The 13,862-nt window shown below is 28.4% G+C and overlaps 4 protein-coding genes across 4 annotated transcripts; 2 read left to right on the top strand and 2 right to left on the bottom strand.

Annotated features, from left to right (window-relative positions):
* Positions 1–1,348: 1,348 nt before the first annotated feature.
* On the top strand, positions 1,349–2,896 carry PGO_091090 (mitogen-activated protein kinase 2; the record flags this gene model as incomplete). Its single annotated transcript, XM_028687698.1, has 1 exon — positions 1,349–2,896. One exon carries the CDS (start codon positions 1,349–1,351, stop codon positions 2,894–2,896), a length of 1,548 nt encoding a protein of 515 aa, XP_028543499.1.
* A 2,486-nt stretch (positions 2,897–5,382) lies between these two features.
* Positions 5,383–7,650, top strand: PGO_091080 (hypothetical protein, conserved; the record flags this gene model as incomplete). The annotated part of the gene is made up of 1 exon (XM_028687697.1): positions 5,383–7,650. One exon carries the CDS (start codon positions 5,383–5,385, stop codon positions 7,648–7,650), a length of 2,268 nt encoding a protein of 755 aa, XP_028543498.1.
* Positions 7,651–9,428: 1,778 nt separating this feature from the next.
* Positions 9,429–10,508, bottom strand: PGO_091070 (glyoxalase I; the record flags this gene model as incomplete). The annotated part of the gene is made up of 1 exon (XM_028687696.1): positions 9,429–10,508. The coding sequence occupies one exon, from the start codon at positions 10,506–10,508 to the stop codon at positions 9,429–9,431; it is 1,080 nt and encodes a 359-aa protein (XP_028543497.1).
* A 910-nt stretch (positions 10,509–11,418) lies between these two features.
* On the bottom strand, positions 11,419–12,549 carry PGO_091060 (hypothetical protein, conserved; the record flags this gene model as incomplete). The annotated part of the gene is made up of 1 exon (XM_028687695.1): positions 11,419–12,549. One exon carries the CDS (start codon positions 12,547–12,549, stop codon positions 11,419–11,421), a length of 1,131 nt encoding a protein of 376 aa, XP_028543496.1.
* Between the last annotated feature and the right edge of the window lie 1,313 nt (positions 12,550–13,862).

The following is a 13,862-nucleotide window of genomic DNA, read 5'->3' as shown; positions in this document are numbered from 1 at the left end:
CGTAGAAAATGGATGAGATGTAGATGTTTTATTTAAGCCGCAAAAATAAAAAGGGATGGAAAAAGTAGCAAAAAAAAATATAACTTCTTTTTTTTTTTTTTTTTATCTTTCAGAAATTAAGACACTTTCCCTTATGCTTGTATTCAAAAAAAATGTGCGTGCATATGACGAAAGTGAATGTGTGTGTGGAGAATTTCCTCTTAAGATTGCAAACTTCGTGTATACACATTTTACTCCACCTACACATGCATGTAGTGTTCTTCTTCTTTTTTTTTTTTTTTTTTTTCTTTCCACGCCAAAGAATGTATATTATCAGTGGGTGAAGTACTTAACTTGAAAGCCCATCACCACCATACATTCTCATAAAGGAAGTATTGGCTTTCCTTAAATGTATTTAAATTCGTGGAAAGATGATTTAATGTTTTCTCTTTAAAATATGAAAACTTTTTTTTTTTTTTTTTTCTTTTGAAGGAATTCCATTATTAAAAGAAATAAATTTTTTATTTTCTGAACAAAAATAAACTTGTCTTGCATAAATGAATTCATTTAATTGATTAAGTATGTAAACGAATTGTGTATTACAGCAAAAGTGTAGTGTGTGTTCAAAAAAGAAAGAAAAAAAAAAAAAATGAGGGTGATTATGAGGACATATATACATACATAGATACATGCACACGTGTTTTATTTATTTATTTTTTTTTTTATGTCGAATTCTCTTAATACTACTTTTGTATCGCTACTTTTTTATCACTGCTTCTTTATCACTACTTCTTTATCACTACTTTTTTATCACCACTTTTTTATCACCACTTTTTTACCACTACTTTTTTACCACTACTTTTTTACCACTACTTTTCTTTTCTTTTCCATGTCAATAAAGCAAAGCACGAAGTGTAGATTTTAAAAAAAATAGCTATCGAACATATTTAGATAAATCTTCGTGTGAAACAATGTGAAGTTACACCCTCCTTTCTACAATCATAAGTGTGTACTTTCTTTTTTTTTTTTTTTTCTCCTTCACACATTTAAAAGTTATGATAACCTAAAATTAAGCCATTTTAGTAAGAAGTAAACTATTTTTTACATTTCTATAATAACACAAAATTGGCATAACACAAAGGTGTACTTCTTACCAATACATCAAGCGTGCAGTAAAAAAAAAATAAAATAAAATAAATCCTCCTTAATACACATCGTATACATTTATTAATGGGTTGCACTAAAACATAGTGGCATATATATATATATATATATATATTAATATGCACTTATGTATGCACATGTAAACATGTCACATAATTGAGAATATAATCCCATGTAAAAAAAAAAAAAAAAAAAAAAAAAAAAAATGTTGAAAAAAAAGAAAGAGTTTTGCAACCCAGACGTAGAAGAAAAAAATGCTAAGAAAAAAACTAGCACAGCTATTAAATCGGCTAACTTGAAAAAAAAAAATAACACAAATAAGGAATCCACAGATAGAGAAGAAAAAATAGAAAAAAATGGCAAAATCAGTGAGAAAAAAAGTTTAGACAATATGAAGGGGAAAGCACAAAATGATGTTAATAAACAGTGCACTATTGTAGACAAAAAAAAGGATGAAAAAGGTAGAGCTGAAAAAGGCAAAGATGGAAAAATAAATATAAAAGAAGCAATTATAAAAAATGTAAAAGTTCCTGATAACTATGAAATTAAACATTTGATAGGGAGAGGGTCTTATGGTTATGTATATTTGGCATATGACAAAAACACAAATAAAAATGTAGCGATAAAAAAGGTAAATAGAATGTTTGAAGATTTAATCGATTGTAAGAGAATTTTAAGAGAAATAACTATACTAAACAGATTAAAAAGTGATTACATTATCCGGTTATACGATTTGATAATACCTGATGATTTGTTAAATTTTGACGAATTGTACATTGTCCTAGAAATTGCAGATTCGGATTTGAAAAAATTATTTAAAACACCAATTTATCTAACGGAAGAACATGTAAAAACTATTCTTTATAATTTATTATTGGGAGAAAAATATATTCATGAGTCCGGTATTATACACAGAGATTTAAAACCAGCCAACTGCCTTCTAAATCAAGATTGTTCTGTTAAAATTTGCGATTTTGGATTAGCTAGGACAATTAATTGTGATAATGATATTCATATTGTGAATGATTTAGAAGAAAAGGAAGAAAATGAAGAACCCGGTCCTCATAATAAAAATTTAAAAAAACAGTTAACGAGCCATGTTGTTACAAGGTGGTATAGAGCTCCTGAACTTATTCTTTTACAAGAAAATTACACTAATTCTATTGATATGTGGTCTACTGGTTGTATATTTGCAGAATTATTAAACATGTTAGAGGCACATGTAAATAACCCCACAAGCCGTTTTCCATTATTCCCTGGTTCCTCCTGTTTTCCTTTATCACCTGATCATAATTCTAAGAAAGTACATGAAAAAAGTAACCGAGATCAACTTAACATCATTTTTAATGTTATAGGGACACCATCGGAAGATGATTTAAAAAGTATAAATAAAGAAGAAGTTAAGAGATACATAAAACTATTTCCATCCAGAGAGGGTATCGATTTTAAGAAAAAATATCCATCCCTATCTGATGAAGGCATTGATTTATTACAATCTATGCTTAAATTTAATGCAAAAAATAGAATTACAATTGATAATGCTCTGAGTCACCCTTACCTTAAGGATGTTAGAAAAATCAATTTAGAATCATTTACAATCAACAAAATTATACTTCCTTTTGACGACTGGATGATATTATCTGAGACACAATTGAGATATATTTTTTTGAAGGAAATTCAATCCTTCCATCCTGATATGATCATTCCGGTCAAGTTCACAGTTCACGAAAATATGTTTTATAACAATGCTTAGATGCTGTGCTGATAATTATGAAAATGAAAAACTTTGGAGACGAAAAAACCACAAGATTGTAAAACCACCGACAAGCACACACTTTGGTGTGTATTTATTTACAACTACCGAAGGGTTCTAATTTGTATGCACTTTTTAATCAGCTTTCCCATGTGCCTTTTCACATAATTCAAGCACAGGATAAACAAAAAAAAAAAAAAAAAAAAAAGAAGATAATAGTGACTTGTTTCCACATCTAATTATATACACCTCTATATTGTCGAATTACACACATTTGCCATCATATGTTTAAAATATATTCCATCGTTCGTATTTTTCGACAAGTGTGCGAGGACATAGAATGTATGCTTATTCTGAATTCTCCGCGGTGCATGTTGAAAGTGTTATATTTTTTTATTATTACTTATGATTAGGGATGATGACTTATTAGAGGTTGTTACTGTTTCGCAACTAACAGTGTTTCATAATTTCCCTCCGTATCTATCTCTCTCACCTTTTGCACAATATGTACCAATTATTAATCCTCAAAATTTTTGAAAACACTCAATTTCATTATGAACCTCTCCTTATTTCTATTTATTAACAATTCTCCAAACTTCTTATATATGTGTACGTTGCTTGAACCATCGTTTGCTCCTTCGCATAAGATGGAACGGAAGCACTCAGTTGATGTCTGCAATTTTCTGACACTTTTTCGAATTCGTCTTCGAATTCGTCTTCGAGTTCTGTTTCTGCTTCTACTTCTACTTCTGCTTCTGCTTCTGCTTCTGCTTCTTTTTTTTTTTTTTTTTTTTTTTTCTGTTCTTATTCAGAATCGTCACCCCAATTAATTTACCCCCATGTAAACATTTCAGAACAAGGAGTTATTTCTTCTCCCAGAGTTCTGTTGCTTTTACCACCACCCCACCCCCTTAAGTCTAATTTTTAAAGAACTTTTTATTTTAATCATTCCGAAAAACATCAAGACATTTTTTTTTTAAATATAAGTGAATATAATATGGGTGTATTTATATTCATATTCTTCTGCACGTACGTACGTGTGTAGGTAAGTAGGTGGGGATTTCTTTTTAACACACCTTTCATTTTTCAAAACTGTGAAAGAGGAATTGACCCATGGAAAGTAGCCTCATCAGGACTAAGTTCTTATCAGCAAGGCGGAAATTATTTGTTTCTGTTTTAAATTCCTTTTTTTTTTTTTTTTTTTTTTTTTTTTTTTTTTCTCTCGGTAGGGGAGGGGGGAAAATACACTCAGCAACATTAACAAATAGTGCAGTGATGCACATCAAGGTGTGGGAACACTTAATAAAGTCAATGAGAAAAAGATATGTTTGTATCAGGAGACGTGTCCAACGTGAACATTCGTGTATATATATATATATACATATACATATGCATTATAATATCACTGTTGTACCTGTTGTGAAGGGGTAAGTCTTTCCTCCCATTTCTCAGGTACATGGAAGACGAGAACCAAATTTTAATTTCCTGTGTACTGCTTCACTGAATAAATTGCTTATGTGTTTGCGGTAAAATCGTGCATTTGAAGCTGTAGCAAAAAAAAAAAAAAAAAAAAAGAAATGAATGAATGAATGAATGAACGAATGAATGAATGAACGAATGAATGAACGAATGAATGAACGAATGAATGAACGAATGAATGAACGAAGTTTGAGAATGCTCGTCAAGTTGCGAATGTTGAGAAGACTCCGAAAATTGTAAAACCGCGAAAATCACACCGAGCTGATATGCTTATCGACACGCCCCTTAAAATGGGTGCAGTGCACGCCGTGTTCAATATGAGTCCCCCCATTGTATGCTCATTTCTTTCTCCCTTTTCTTGTTTTTCTTTTTTTTTCCTTCTTTTCCCTGCAGTGAAGTACAAAACAGTATCTCCTTGAAATGAGAAATTTATGCAGGGGGTTCACCATAATACACATCTGATCATGCAGCGAAGATTTTTCTTTTTTTTTTTTTTTTTTTTTTTGTTGCTTTGATGAATGTAATTTTGTATGCTTCTTCATCTTTTCACCATTTATGAACGCCTTCAAGAGTTTGGCGATAAAATTATGCTTTTTTTTTTCGTTTTTTTTTTTTTTTTTTTTTTTTTTTTTTTTTTTTTTTTTTTTTTTTTTTTTTTTTTTTTTTTTTTTTTTTTTTTTTTTTTTTTTTTTATTTTTTTTTTTTTTTTTTTTTTTTTTTTTTTTTTTTTTTTTTTTTTTTTTTTTTTTTTTTTATTTTTTTTTCTCTCCATGTGAATGATAAAAAAGGTGAGAAGAATAGCAAGAAAAGTGACATAAATAGTAAAAGATATGCCTCTAAATAACACATATGCTGAAACAGCAAGAGGAAGGAGAGAGAGAGCTATTGCACAGTCACACAATACTTAGAAGTTAGATATTCTGTAAAATAAAATGCACATGTAGGAAGAGCTAAATACATGTAGTGAAGTAATAAATATATTACTTCATAAGAATGAGCAAAACATCATGCGAAACAAATTAGCTGCTTTCTTTTTCCAGAAAAAAAAAGTATATATATGTACATGTATACGTGAATGTGCATGTATACAGGTATGTATACATATGCATGTGTATGTATATACATTATTCACATATATACGTTACGAGAAAGGTCGCATTATGGATGGTAAGGAAGGCCTTGTTAGTAATAGCCAATTAAACCACAGGAAAATATCTAGTAAAAAAAATGCAAATGATAACGATGAGAATTGCACCATCGAAGGAAGGAGAAGCAGCAATCGAGAAGGGAAAGAAAAAGAGTCATACGATAGTAGTGAACAACAAAATGGGATAGATGTAGAAAAGATAACAGTAAGTACAAGAAGTATTATTCTATTTCAAATACTTTTATTCTTCGTGTTCTTTTTCGTGCTATTGATTGGATCATTTAATTTTAGTTTTAAGCTGTTCCAAGTGAGAGAAAAGCACTTGTATGAGCTACTTAATAATATAAAAGATTTAACGTCGTGCAGACTTGATGATATCTATGCAGAGGTTAGAGAAGGTGATAACACTTTCTTTTACAAAAGTCAAGATAAATTAATCAACACAAATAATGACATTTTTGAAGAAAATGTAAATTTCAAATATTATTTCACAAGAGGGAAACATTATAAAAAGACAAAAAAAAAAATGAAGAAAAATAATGGAGATATAAAAATATTCATTTGTTTAAATAAAAAAAAGAAAAGTTTTTACTTTAATAATTTTTATGATATATTTTCAAGATGTAAGAAATGTATATTCAAAATTTTTATTTTTTTTTTTAACGAAATAAGAAATGCTTTTTTTCTGAAAGAATTTGATGACTCCACTGACCCAGAATCAAATCATCTATTAAATGATGATTATGTAAAACATAATGCAGAAGTTATTTCCAAATATATATACTTCAATAAACATCTGGATATCAGTAATTCATATAAAAAATATTATGTCAATATGGAATACTTATTTTACTTTTATCTGAACAACATATGTTATTATCACGATTTTGCATATTTTGGTGGAAGCGTACAAGGTGAGCATAACATCCATATCTTAAATGAAGAGAAGACGGAAGAATCATTTCCATTGGATGAACGAGCGTATGGTAAAATTACAAGCTCGTTATATTCGAGAGATAAAAGAGACATCATAATGGTAATCAAACATATTAGCAAATATTTAAATGACGAAATGTTACTTAATTTATTTCACAAATTATACTTTGACATATGTATAGACGGCAATGTTTTGTCGAATTTATCCAAAAGTGGAGAAGAAAGTAATGAAAAAGAAATTAACAAGATAAATAATGAACATATTTTAAAAAACATAAAAACGTATGAAAAATACTATAATGTGTATCACAAAATGGAGAATATGAAGAATGTAAATAGGTTTAACGATTTTCTGAACATATTAAGAAAAAAAATAAGAACAGTAACAATTTTAAAAGGTTTAAATAAATGTTTAACAGATTATATAAAAAATTTAAAAAAAATTCCATTCTATTTTTTTTTAGATGATTTTTTTGACACTCCATGTTATGTGTACAATAAATTAATTAGCAATATCTTGCGGTACTATTATAAGGGAATATTTTTATATTTCATAATATTCATTGGATGTATTCATGTATTTTTTTCCCCCTTCCCAATTACACTTGTACATTTTCGTAGATTTTTTATTTATTTTTTAATAATTATGTATCGTTTATTTATTTTATACTTTATTCCATCCATAATTCAGTATATTATTTATAAATTTCATTATTTTAAAGATGAGGAATATATGCACATATTTGATTACTCAGATCATGTTATTTTGTTTTCTACCCTCTTATTTATTACATCATTGGAAGCAAAAGCAATTGAGTATACCATCAAATATCAAAAAGTGAGCTCAGATTATTTTCATTTTAAATATAATAGAAGATTATGCATTTTCTTATTGAAATTAGTCTTGTATTATTATTACATACTTATATTTTTTTTCTTATATACTAGTTATTTCACTTCTAAATATTTTCATACCACAAATGAAATATTTGTTGCATATTTCTTTTCTACGTTTTCCATATTTTTCATCTTTTATTTTTTTTTATATAAAAATTATTTTAGTTTTTATAGTATAGGAATTACATCCTATATGCAAAAAAATATTCTTCATGCTCCATCCCATACCTTTCATGCATCTCCTTATACCTACAACACATATATATCCATGAGGGATAAGTTCCCTTTGGATTGATTAAATAAATATCAACCAGCGTGCACAATTAGTTGGATTCAGTTCTGTGTGCAAATGTTCCACACCCCAACTAGTTGCGCATTCAGTGTATTCATGTGTTCCCTGCCGTTGTCCACACTGAATTTATATTCATCATGTTCCTACTCTTTTCCTTACTCCTATTCATACCGTCGTTTGTATCTTTTCAATTTACACAAGTACATATTTGTGAACCTGCATCAGGTGTGTGGGGAGTGTTTATATATACATTTATACACATATATATATGTATATTATGCTTAATTGTGTGAATGTGATATTTGTACTTAGACAAAAATGAATAGGACTAAATGTATATACAGCCTCCTCGCCCTGTTGATAAATTAAGTATGCATTCCTCGAAATCGATTAATTCTTGAGCTTATGTTATATCTCCTTGCATTCTTTTTTCCCCATGTTGAATACCCTCACGCATAGTACACATTAAAAAAAAGAAAAAAAAAAAAAAAAATTTTGATCTTATTAATATTTCTATTTCTTACGTGTCTTTCTTTTTTCTATATAACCATTTTATTGACTCCCCTACGGGCAACCAAGTTGAAAAGTATGAATATTTTAGCTTCACACTGTACTGGTTCGTTCCAATGGTGTTTTTTTTTTTTTTTTTTTTTATGCCTTGATTTTTTATGTCTCACCATCTCAGCATTACAATACTAGAATCACCACATTTTTGCAGCATTATCTATTTACCCCCTTTTTTTTTTTTTTTTTTTTTTTTTTTTTTTTTTTTTTTATTCTTATTTAAAATTTGTTTTTTTTTTTTTTTTTTTTTTATTACTTTATTTTTTTTTTTTTTCCATTTCTATATTTTAATTTTTGATTTTCCTTTTTTTTTTTTTTTTTTTTCCCCCTTTTTTTTTTTTTTTTTTTTTTTTTTTTTTATTGCTATGCGAACCTCTCCACTTTTGGCATTTCAGTTTTTTTGTTGTTAAAAGAAGGTGTGTGATTTACATATTACCTCCAACCTTCTTCATCCTCGTTCTTTCTTATAAATTAAAACCTTTTTGTAAAATCCAAAACGAACAAATCATAATAATTGACTGTTAAAAGTTTAAAGAATTATCACATGAATAATTGGATTAGATATTGATATGCAGCTGAATACGTGTCATAAAAAAAAAAAAAAAAAAAAAAAAAAAAAAAAAACTGTTTCCACTTTATTTCTTATATATTTATGTGTATGACTGATTATAGGTCATCCAAAATATAAGAAAAACAAAAGAAACATGATGCACGGGTTAGACCATAAAATGGATTTTTCTCCCTCCCTCTGACAGACAAACAGACGGACAGACGGACAGACGGACAGACGGACAGACACCCCTGTCGAAGGGATATGTAAGAAAGGATCTCATCTTCCAGAGAAAAACAACCTTGAGGAGAAACCAGCAAATACATCTGAAAATGAACCATATATATATATATACAAGTGAACAAAAACGAGTGGAGTATAATTTAACATGTCAAATATGTAAAAGTATATCCGTACTGGGACATTTCATTCCCACTATTCAATTGCAGAAAAATTGCGACATTTTATTTGCACTATTCAATTGCAGAAAAATTGCGACATTTTATTTGCACTATTCAATTGCAGAAAAATTGCGACATTTTATTTGCACTATTCAATTGCAGCAAAACTGGGACATTTCATTTCCACTATTCAATTGCAGAAAAATTGCGACATTTTATTTGCACTATTCAATTGCAGCAAAACTGTTGCATTTCATTTCCACTATTCAGTTGCAACAAAAAGATGTGCCTCTTTGAATTAATTCTATGAGATAATTGTCAGGGTCATAAATAAAAGCAATATTATTCATTAACCCCTCGCTTAATTTTTTTTTAAAAGGAATATTCAAATTTTCTAATTCTTTGCAATAATTCACCAAATCGTCCACTAAAAATCCAATGTGACCAAATCCCCTAGGTTCGGTATTTCCATTATGATATGAAAAATTGTCGTTATTTTCTGTTCCATGGTTATGGGTTAATTCCAGGACTGGCTCCCATGAAGTTTTAAAGTTTTCATAATCTTCATCGGATTGATACGAATTTTTTAATTCATTAAAATTGTAATATTTTTGGTTTAATTTCCCTTCCTTTGCTGAATTGTCGATGTATTCATTTTTATTTTCCAAATATGGGGACTTTAAGAAATATAAAGAGAAATCTGTGTTATGCTTAATGTGAATTAATTTCATACCTAATATGTGTATGTAAAAATATAAGCTCTTTTCAGGGTCCTTAACTCTAATCATGGTTTGAGAAAAATTTGTAATGTCTTTATTATTCTTCCAAATCACTTCATTGGATCTTTTCACTATTTCAATCCAGTACTCATTTGGATCTAAGGCAAAACCAATACTTTTCATTTTCGTTTCATGTGGTAATTTGTGAAATTTTACATTTTTTTCTTTAAAAAGATAATCACATAACTCTACCACATCGTGGCAATTGAAGGCAATGTGTCCAAATCCTCTATCATTGTCATTATTTCCATTACTTAACTTTTCTTCACTATTATGATTATGTGTTAATTCTAAGCAAACTGTTTTTAAATTCCATAAGTATTTCTCAGATTCCTTCGTGTTCGGCATGGGTAAATTTTTCCTTTCTTCTTCATCATATGGAGGGGTTATCATAAAATAAAGAGAAAAGTTGTATTCCTCAAAATGGTATGTGTGAATATTAATCATCCCAAAATTCTTTTCATAAAATTCCACTGTTTCTTTCGGATTGTAGATACGCAACATTGTTTGTTGCCATGTTATGTTGTATTTCGCTCCGAGCATTAAGGTGGACTTTTTTTCTTCCATTTTGCGATAGCCCTGCTGGAGTAGTATATATATATATATATATATATATGTGTGTGTGTGTGTGTGTGTGTGTGCGAATGTACGTTCTCAATAAGCTGAGCAAGGTAAGTAAACGGGAGATATTATGTGTTTGCTTGTGATGTGATTCACCAACTTTTAAATGTTCAGTTATATCAGCTCGTTTCTCTATTTATTCTAGAAAAATGAAGCTTTTGTTATTTGGAAGTTCCTAGAATATCTGCATATAAAGTGGAAAAAGAAATGTAGTGTAGAACGCCACTATATCCTGATGGGGTTTACTTTGATAAGTGTTTCTTTTTTTTTTTTTTTTTCTCTTCTTTTAAATAACCTATGACTGTACCTATCATCACGTATCAGCTTACAAGTGTAAAATATGATTTCTTTGTGTCATATTGATCGAATTTGTTTTCATATATACTGTATACATTTCTCTGTTCCTTTTGCGTTTTTTTACTTTTTAAATTTTTGTAAAGTGCACGTATTTTTTCATTGGTTATATTTCGTAGAGAATAATTTTTTTTTTTTTTTTTTTTTTTTTTTTTTTCCTCTTTCCATATTATGAGAATATATATGGAAACGATTTTTCCAAGAAATCTACATTAAGTATACAAATAACCTTCTTTTACAACATTTTATTTTTTCAAGCTTTTGCAGGTATATACAACTTTAATGCTTTATTTATTTATTTATTTTTTTAAAAAGGTTATAAAACGGAACAAATATCAAATGAATTGTGAAAATTTCTTTCATTGCGCAAAAAAAAAAAAAAAAAGTGAACCAAAAAAAGTGATAAAATAGAAAAATAGCAAAATGTTGAAGTAACAAATAAGACAAACTATGTAAAAAAAAAAAAAAAAATAAATAAATAAAAAACGTGGGAAATCTCCACTTAAAGTATATCCAATATATTCCTTTTCTTTTTTTTTAATTTGTTAAAATTTAAATAATTATTATCACTGTTTCCTAAGTTGGGTACATTTTGACCTTTTTTATGAGCACTTAATCTATTTGCACTATTCTCATTACTCGTTTTATAAAACATGTTGACTGTATTACTCCTTTCTAGGGAATCACTTAGGCCATCTATTTTTGTTATCTTTGTTATAGATTTTAATTTCCCATTGGCATTATTGTTTCCATTATGCTTTCTTTTTTTTTCAAAGTTTCTATTTTTGTCTAAAGTGTTCAAGTTTTGGGAATTCCTATCATTTTTTAAGCCACTGTTTTGTCTCACTATCGAGAAGGGTGAAATATTTTTCAAAAACGTAGTACTGTTTGTACCATAGTCAATTGTGAAAAGGTCTTTCAATTTTTCAAAGACAATTTCTTGGTTGAACTGTTCATTAGTGGATTCGATGCTCATTGAAGGAGCATACTCTTTTATGCTATCTTCCCCATGTGGACTACATATTGGGAAATCTTCTTTCCTGTTAATGCCACTCTCTTCTCCATCGATTGGAGAGTTTTTCTCCGTTATGATTTCTTCAACACCTGAGTGCGTGAAACTTGGAGTATCGATAATTGAATCTTCCTTATTGCTAATATTTTTTTCCTTTTTTATTTCATGTTCATCAATTTCGTTAATAAGAAAAATACCCAATTTGTTAGGGTTTCTTAAGGCATTCCCTGTTTTATTAGTCCTGTTGAAACTATTTTTTATTTGATTCCCACAATTTCTTATATTAAATCGTTTCTTATGATTGCATAGTAAACATTTGTACACGATAACATTTTTATCATCAAGATGCGTTATTTGGCAATTGTAAAACGGGATGTATATTAAATTACAATAATGACAACATATGTTATCAAAAGTTAAATTATTATTTGTAATTCTTTTGATTAAAGCAATATATTTCATTGATAATTTTGCATTTTCATATACACTTAATATGGCTAAATTCCATAAATATTCAACTCTTTTATCCATAATAGCATTTCCTGTAATGTCTGCAAGTCTTATTCTATTCACGTAAGAATCTAAAGGATTTTTCTTCTCCTCACAATTTCTGCCTTTCATTCTTTTTAACCCCTTACAAGCGTTTTATACATGTAATTGTATATACAAAATGTATACTCTCTTATGTTCATCTGCAAGTAGTGAACCCTCAAATCTGCTATGTACTTTATTTATGTTTTCATTTGTGGCCCCTGAGGGAAAACCTTTCTTTGACAGGTGCACAAATGGGCTTTACATTTGCATTAGATAATACATGCATGCGTACATATATATATACGCACACACGATTTGTTTTTTTTATAATAACATATTTATGCCTCCTTAATTTGTGTAAATGCTACAATGGTTTGTGTTAACGACATTGAAGGGATACAGTATCAAATACGAATGAAGCATCACTTGCTGTAATGAGTTTTCTCTTTTTTGCCTCTTTCTTGGCCCATTCAACATGGTAGAATATTTTAATTACAAAAATAAAAATAACTGATATTAGTTTTGTTTCATATGCATAACGTGGGAATTTTTTTTGATTAATTGTAAAATATTTTCTTCAGCCCCCTTTTTCTTTCTATATTTATAAGAATTTTTTAACCCAAAGAAAATTTACTTTTTTTTTTTTTTGTGTTTTTCCTCAGAGGTGCTTCATTAAATTGTGAATCATTTTCCTTTTTATACAAGATGCATATATATATATATATATATACATATATATATTATAAGTAATGAGCTAAATACCTTTATTAACATCTGTTTTTGTAGCAACTACATATATTTTTCATACGAGAAAAGGGTGGGAAGGAAAAAGGAAGAAATTTACAAAACTGAATATGCGCTACACGGGCATTAGTTAACACGAGTGACGTCTACAAATGAAGTGGAACAAGACAAACAGAGAAAGTTTATGCATCATGCTATATATATATATATATATATATATATATACGAAAAAACAATATTACTCTACAAATGCTCAACCCCAAATCATTTTTTCCCCGTAGGAACTATTAATATTGTATAACATGAAATTTAAGTATTCTTTTAATTATTTTTCGTACTTAAATGATCACCATAATCGGGGTAGAATAATTAGGAGCTTTTAAAGAACACAAAAAAAAAAAAAAAAAAAAAGGTTAGCGACTTGGATTAAAAAAAAAAAAACCCCATAATTTGACGCGAAAAAAAAAAAAAAAAAAAAAAAAAAAAAAATTAACACAATAAAAAAATTCATGAGAGCTTTCTCTTATCATATAATACAACCCTTTTATGAAGAATACTAGAGGAATATAAAAATTAGATACGGGGAAGAGAAGTCTTCAAAGTTTAGAATAAAATTTCTCATGGTTACATTTTTTTCTTTTATTAATTGTGATAAA

The sequence above is a fragment of the Plasmodium gonderi genome, assembly GCF_002157705.1.
Source record: "Plasmodium gonderi DNA, contig: Chr09, whole genome shotgun sequence".
NCBI classification, from domain to species: domain Eukaryota; phylum Apicomplexa; class Aconoidasida; order Haemosporida; family Plasmodiidae; genus Plasmodium; species Plasmodium gonderi.
The sequence above is the reverse complement of the archived record's forward strand: the minus strand, read 5'-3'. Positions and strand labels throughout refer to the sequence as shown.